Source organism: Corythoichthys intestinalis, chromosome 16, assembly GCF_030265065.1.
Source record: "Corythoichthys intestinalis isolate RoL2023-P3 chromosome 16, ASM3026506v1, whole genome shotgun sequence".
Classification (NCBI taxonomy): Eukaryota; Metazoa; Chordata; class Actinopteri; order Syngnathiformes; family Syngnathidae; genus Corythoichthys; species Corythoichthys intestinalis.
The window spans coordinates 26,892,186-26,899,472 of NC_080410.1; the positions used below are offsets into that span (position 1 = coordinate 26,892,186).

General features: G+C 40.8%; 1 protein-coding gene across 3 annotated transcripts in view; it reads left to right on the forward strand.

Moving 5' to 3' along the window:
• dnm2a (dynamin 2a) overlaps positions 1–6,982 on the forward strand; it is a 54,201-nt gene extending 47,219 nt beyond the window's left edge. For all 3 annotated transcript variants that reach the window (XM_057817472.1, XM_057817474.1, XM_057817475.1), the window contains 3 exons: positions 62–285; positions 4,358–4,624; positions 4,734–6,982. In XM_057817472.1, coding sequence (XP_057673455.1) covers positions 62–285; positions 4,358–4,624; positions 4,734–4,806 — 564 coding nt within the window. In that variant the 3' untranslated portion in view covers positions 4,807–6,982. The remainder of the gene's footprint in view (positions 1–61; positions 286–4,357; positions 4,625–4,733) is intronic.
• Positions 6,983–7,287: the final 305 nt, after the last annotated feature.

The window sequence follows — 7,287 nt, forward strand, 5'->3', positions numbered from 1 at the left end:
TAGAGCAAATTTTCATGAGCTGGGGAAGGTCATCGCTCCAAAGCAACTTTTCTCACCGCAGGCAAAGGATTTCATCCATTCGGAGCTGCTGGCTTACCTGTACTCGTCGGCCGACCAGAACAGCCTCATGGAAGAATCTGCCGAGCAGGCGCAGCGTAGGGACGAAATGCTGCGCATGTATCACGCCCTCAAGGAGGCGCTGCACATCATTGGTGACATCACCGCCAGCACTATCAGCACCCCAGTCCCTCCGCCTGTAAATAACACCTGGATACAAGAGGCCAGGTGGGACGCTGCGATATGGCAAAAAAAAAAAGCACATCTAATATAAGTTTTACAAGTTTTTTTACAAGTTGATAACGCACTCATTTTAACTTATTGGCTGCTGTTACCAGAGCTAGATGTCCAAACCGTTTTGACTGGGAGGGCTGACAGTGAATAATCTAGGGCTGTCCCAAACGACTAATTTCCTCCCGATTAATCAGCCAACTATTTTTACGATTAGTCGACTAATCTAATATATTCCGTATTTTTCGGACTATAAGTCGGTTTTTTTTCCTATTTTGGCTGGGGGTGCGACTTATACTTAGGAGGGACCTATGTGTGAAATTATTAACACATTATGATATAATTTCACATGTTATTTTGGTGTTTTGGAGTGACACTGATGGTTTTGTCAACTTGTTAGCATGTTGTTATGCTATAGTTATCTGAATAACTCTTAAAAGAAATGGCCATGTTCGCGTTCTGCCTTTGGCAATGTATGTTCAATTGTATTATTGACTTTTTTTATATTGAAATGGATGCATTTAGTTTGTGGCGCTTTCACGCCCACATGGGTGCGCACTCGCACTTGTTTACGTGAAGAAGAGCGCTGACATGGCAGAAGAAGACGGACAGCTACGTAGCTCTGAGTGAGTGAGTGGGCGAGTTAGCGAGAAAGACGGCTGCGAATCTACGTTCATTGTTTATGTTTTTAAAATATCTACAGAGGCCACGCCTGCGTGTATCATCTTTTCTGTTGTTGTTGTGTTTTCCAGCCGCGATCGGACACTTAGAGCCTTATGTTTGGTTGTTTGAATGATGTGCTAACGCTAGCGAACGCATGCTAACCTGTTACGTTATTGCTGTAATAGTACCTAATTATCATTTATTTACGTTGATGCGAATCTGTTTGCTATCAAGGACCAAATTGATTCAGCAAATTATACGGACGTCCAGCATTGTCTGTTGGGAATTCGCTATATAGCCAGGACCGAGCCGTAATGTCCTGTAGAGGTGTGCAAAATTTCCAATTCTTAGATTATTCGCGATTCGGCCGTGGAAGATTCGAGAACGATTCACAAACATCCAAATTCCGATTATTGAAATATGCCAAGTAAAGCGAAAGTACAACACACTCAGCGCGCCGCGCGGTCTTCGGCACAATGAAGAACTGAGCGAGAGTAGCTAAACATCATGCTTCTCATTACCCGGCCCCTCGGGTAATGCCAATGCTCAACTCACGGCTCTAGCTCAACTCATGCCACGAGATAAAAAACACAACAACATACCTGACTGCTGCCGAAAAGCTGCTACAAAAGTACATCCGCAAAATGTTACGGTAGATATCATTTATATAGGACTAGATGCATTATAGATTCGATAACGTTAGCAGCACATCTACAAAAAGCTAGATGCGGGCGTTAGTAAACGGCCGCCATCTTAAAGCAGTACACTTTCCTGCAAGGCTGTTGTAGCGAACCTTCCAAGCGAACCTAATTAACTTTTTATCTAAAATACTCCCAAATCGGTAAAATATTGACTTGAATCTATCTTTAAAATAGTTTTAAAACTTTCACATGTCGAAAGTAGACAAAAGGGAAATTATGGAATAACGGGAGCAATTTTAACAACTTTAACGGTTGATTCACAACATTAAATTAATTGAATGTAGTTTAAAGCTGCTGATCCAGAATGGGGACTGGAGTTTTTTATTTACTGTTATTTTTGTATATTTGTTTACTGCTATATGTTAACTTGATACTGAAATAGTAGTTCGGTTTAGCCTGAGAGTATTTTTGAACAATTTTGGAACTAATGCACAAAACATTAAAAAAAAAAAAAAAAAAAAAAGGGAGGGGGGTGCATCAATAATCGTTTTATAATCGAATCGGAGCCTCTGAATCGTAATCGTAATCGAATCGTTAGGTGCCCAAAGATTCCCAGCTCTAGTGTCCTGGTGAGGATAGTATATTCGCATTTCGTTGTTCATGCACTGTACACTGTACATTTATTCAGCATGTTGTTCTCTATTGTATTTTAATATTAAATTGCCTTTCTTTCTGTTCTATGTGTTGGATTGTATCAAGTAAATGTCCCCCAAAAATGCGACTTATACTCCGGTGCGACTTATGTTTTTTTTTTCTCTTCGTTGGGCATTTTATGGCTTGTGCGACTTATACTCAGGTGCGACTTGTAGTCCGAAAAATACGGTGTATATATATATATATATATTTTTTTTTTTTTTTATCATTTTTTTTAATGATGAAATTTTTGTTGAAGCTTATTAATTCACAAAAAACATTTTGGAACACCTAAATTCTTTATTAACGTATAAATAAATAACATAAATATCAATAAAAAAATCGCAAACAATGAGGTCAAATGCTGCTGGCATTAACTAGTGCGAAAAAAAATGTAAACGGAAACACTGAGACCACCTCTTTAACAGGAGTCAAAACAATTCTTACTCTTTTTGTGGTATGTCATTGTCTATATTGTTCTAAATGTTAAAATGAATTGCAATGTCGCGGACAACAATTTCCAGAATACTTTGAGTGAGTTCAGATGCTTTTTCTGGTGTGCATTCCGAATTTTTGGGGAGGGGAAAAACTGTTCAACTTTTGTTTGTTTTGACCTGAAAATAGATAAAGTGGAGGGCACACTGAAATATTACCACAATTATTTTGAATGAGAGGCACACATACTCATAGTAACAAAAATTAAATATATAGTATTAATGTATTTATTTAAATATAGTATACTACTATATGTATATACACAATGATACTTTATAATATAAAGTAACATTAGTGCAGTCATGGATTACAGTAAGCAGGCCAGTGCTGTTTCCATATCTATTTTTATTATATTATGTATATACAGGATATATGTATAAATTTTCCCCAAGTGGGAGCTTCCATGATCCTAATAAATTTAATAATAATTAAAAATATTATATAATTATATAATATATATATATTAATTAATTTATGAAATAAAAATGCACGTTGATACGATGCACATAAAGGTAACTTCCTTTTTTTTTAAAAAAAATCGTTAGAAAGTTGTATGGACTTACAATCCGCTAGCTTGTTGTTTTTTGCTGTTTTCCAAAATTATACTTGGGTGACGGCGTTTCAAGTGTTCGTTCATAGCCGACGTGCTACAGTGGTATGCAAGCTCATCTTAGAAAAGAGTACACACAGTGGCGCCCTCCATATTTCCATTGAAATAATTCCAGGCTCTGGCTATTCTGGTCCGCTTTTTTGGCTTTATGCCACTTTCACTTGTCACCAATTCTGCCCTTTTTGGTAATTGGCGGCGTTTTCTCGCAGTAGTGAGGAGTGAACCGGCGATTCACTTAGCTCGTTGTCATCGGTTCGTCCGATTTCCTCCTCAGGAAGGCGGCGGCGTGCATAAATACACAGAGAGGCGTCGGATGGCTCTTTATGGATACTTTTATTGACCAAAACAAAAACATGGGGGATGCAGCCACTGAACTCCGCGCTACCCGCGCGCTTTCGCAACTCACCGATCTCGCTCCCTTCTCTCTCGCTCGCCCACTTCCCCTTTGCTGAATCTGACAATGCCGGTCACATTGAAATAACAGCGGCTCCCGTGGGGGTGCCAGTAACAACCGCTTGCATCGCAAGCGCCCGCCATTCTAAACTTTATCCGCATGTAATTTTTTTTAACCCGTCATTACCCGTCGACAGTATGTTTTGCCCGTCGACGCATTTACGTCATCGATGACGTCGGCAACGTCGACTAATCGGGACAGCTCTAGAATGATCCCTGATAAGAATGAATAAAGATTATTTTTCCATTTAGGAATAGCTTGTTTTTTCTCTTTAATAGTCATGTCGTAGAATATCGTAGATTTATTTCCCCACCCATCTGCCGATAATTGTTGTATCGCCAAATGGTGATATACAGGTAGTCCCCGGAAAAGAAACAGCATTTAATTTAATGTTTACATTTGTTCCAGTAGTCAGCAGTACTGCTTATAAAACACGCGGATAATTTGTATTAACTTACTGTACGAAATGAAAACCAAATGTTGAATTTGTCTTCCTTGTTACAATCTTGCCAGCCCAACACCTCAACGGCGGCCGCCTCCCTCATCAGCCCCGCCTCCTAGCCGCCCGCCGGCTGTCCGAGGACCGACACCTGGACCCCCCTTGAACCCCACCCCGGCTTTCGCCTCCGTCCCTCTCAACCCGTCCCCCAACTTTGGCGCCCCTCCCATCCCTTCCCGTCCTGGCCCAACACCGGGGGGCTTCAACCACCTCCAGGACCCCTTCAGCGCACCCCCGCAGATCCCCTCCCGGCCAGCGCGCATCCCACCCGGCGTTCCCAGGTATGCCACCGTAACGCGCCGCCCCCCTCCAACTCAACTCTCCTCTTTCTGTCTCTGTCGGGATGTTTTGGTTTCACTGCGTGTTCTCTATCTTCTCTCCACACTGCAGCCGAAGACCCCCTGGTGCTCCCTCTCACCGGCCCACCATTATCCGCCCCGCCGAGCCCTCCCTGCTAGACTAGACCCCATGGGCCCGACCCACTGTAAATCTCTTCTGCGTGTGTGTGTGTGTGTGTGTGCTGGAGATGATGAAACACTTTTGCAATCACGTTAACTCATTGGCTGCCATTGATTGTGATAGACGAAACGGCGTCGCTTTAAAAAATGACTGATTTTACTTTGATCGCACAGTAATTTTTTCAAACATTTTTTTTTTTCAAATTAAAACACTCAAACTAAGGAGTAAAATCAACAACCTTCCTACTGTTCTATCAGCTTTAATGTTGTTTCATAAATTGGCTCACTAGCTGCCATTAATGGCAATAGAATACAGCAACACATACTCTATTAGAATATGGAAGTAATTTTTTTTTTGAACCAGTATGTGGTTAAGGAACAAGATCGTAAATTTAACTCGTATGCTGCCATTGACGACTGTACAGTAGATGTCCAAAATGGCAATGAATAATAATCAAAATTCATTTTGAAAAACACTTAACACGCACGCACGCAGAGTAGCCAAATCTTCCCATCCTATTGATTTTGGTCCTAAATGAGCATATAATTTTTTTTTTTTCTATAAATAAAACAAATGGCAAATGTAGCTCCGCCCATTAGCGGCCGTGTGCACTTTCTCCCCGGCATCCATCGTGCTTTTCAACTTTATATCCTCCTCTATGCATTCAAAATCCTTGTAAATAACCAGAGCGGGGAGGGAGCACTTGTATATCTCCTTGCGTCGAAGCGCTTTAGAGTTCTAATCCGAGAGCGGGGTGCGGTAACGCCGCGCGTCTTTCATTTGACTAACTTTTATTTATAACCCGTTTTGTTTTGGTCGTACATGGAAAGTGTGAGATTCGTTGGTTGCTTGCTTTAATGCAGGGTTTCCCAAAACCTGTTGGAGTATTTCAGCATTTTTACCCTCGACAACCACCGAGAAGCTAAAAATGTCACGTTTGGGAAGACCTGTTTTAATAAATGACGTGATCACACAAGGGGAAATTGCATTATTTGTGGGGCTACTTGTGTTTAAGGATGGGAATTTGTTCGCGGAACCTTTTTTGTAATTACAAATGGGAAAGGCCTTCAGTGATATCGTTTTATAATTTCATACAGGGGTGTCCACACTTTTTCTTTCAAGCGCCACAAATAAACATTAAAAGGGACAAAAGACCAGTTTGAGGACTTTAAAATTAAGTCTTTTAGTGCCAGTGAATATGATAGACATCCACTCACGTGGATTTAAATTAGTTTGTCACTATTGGACGTCCAAGCCATTTGAACTGCGAGGGTGGCGAGCATGAACGTACGTTCATTCACTGCCAGCACTCCCATTTTAAATAGATTGGACTTTAAATAGATTGGACGTCTATCGCCGTCAATGGCATCCAATTAGTTAAGAATGGACTTCCTGTGCTTCTCTAATTCACCAAGAAAAAACAATCTGCTTTCTAAGTGCCAACATTATGACCTAAATTTAATACAGTAATGTAGCAGGCTTTGTGTTGTCATAAAAAACTGGACTGGTTTTACTCAACTTTTCAAGGAAAACTTAAAATCGCAAATTATGTCAAAATTTGAGAAATAAATGATCAAAGACACGTTTGGTGATGCACTTAAATATAAAGGAAAAAACATTATTAGTGTTCCAATTATGCATATAACGACTCTACATGAGTAAACTTAAGTTTTTAAAGGTGAAATTATTTCTCCTGCCACTAGAAGAAGTCCGTGTATCACTAATATTACTCACACAAATTGTCAATTGAGTTTCATGGCAGTTTAACTTATTGGCTGACATTGATGGCGATAGACTGTTCGGATTGGATGGATCGGACGTCTATCACTGTCAATGGCAGTGAATATGTTAATGATTCTTAAAAATAAAAAAATCCGTTCAATAACTGGCATGGCGTCACGTGTCCACAATGTAGAAATGAAGTACAGCTGTTAAATACAGCCAAGCCACGAGTCATGTCCTAATTTCTGCTCAAAACTGTGGCTCGTAGTTTGGACACCCCTGTCTGCTTTCGCGGAATTTGACAACACACTTTGTCCACAAGATGGCGACATCGCCGTTTTGTGGTCGTAGCACACTGCACAGACGATGCGGTTTGTCGTTTTTGTTGTTAAAGTGCCTGTGTTGCCTCACACGCGCCACAAAAGAGTCAATAAAAGACGTTGTGTACAATCATGAAAGGGTTGGTTCTGGTGCTTTGGTGTCTCTTCTCTTCTTTCTCTCTGGATTCTTCACCATGTTGCCTTAATAGCTTAGCTGTCCAAGTCATTCTGTCAATGTTTTCAGAAATGTGTGTGTATGGTTGGGGGTGGGGGGGGGGGCTTCGACAAACAAATGTAGTTGCCTCAATTGACTGAGAATCCTTAAAACAAAAAAACATATACAGTCAGGTGAAAAATTAGGACACTCCATGAAATGTTCAGTTCTTTATTAACTCATTCACTCCCAGCCATTTTCACCAGAGCAAGCCCCTTCGCTCCCGGCC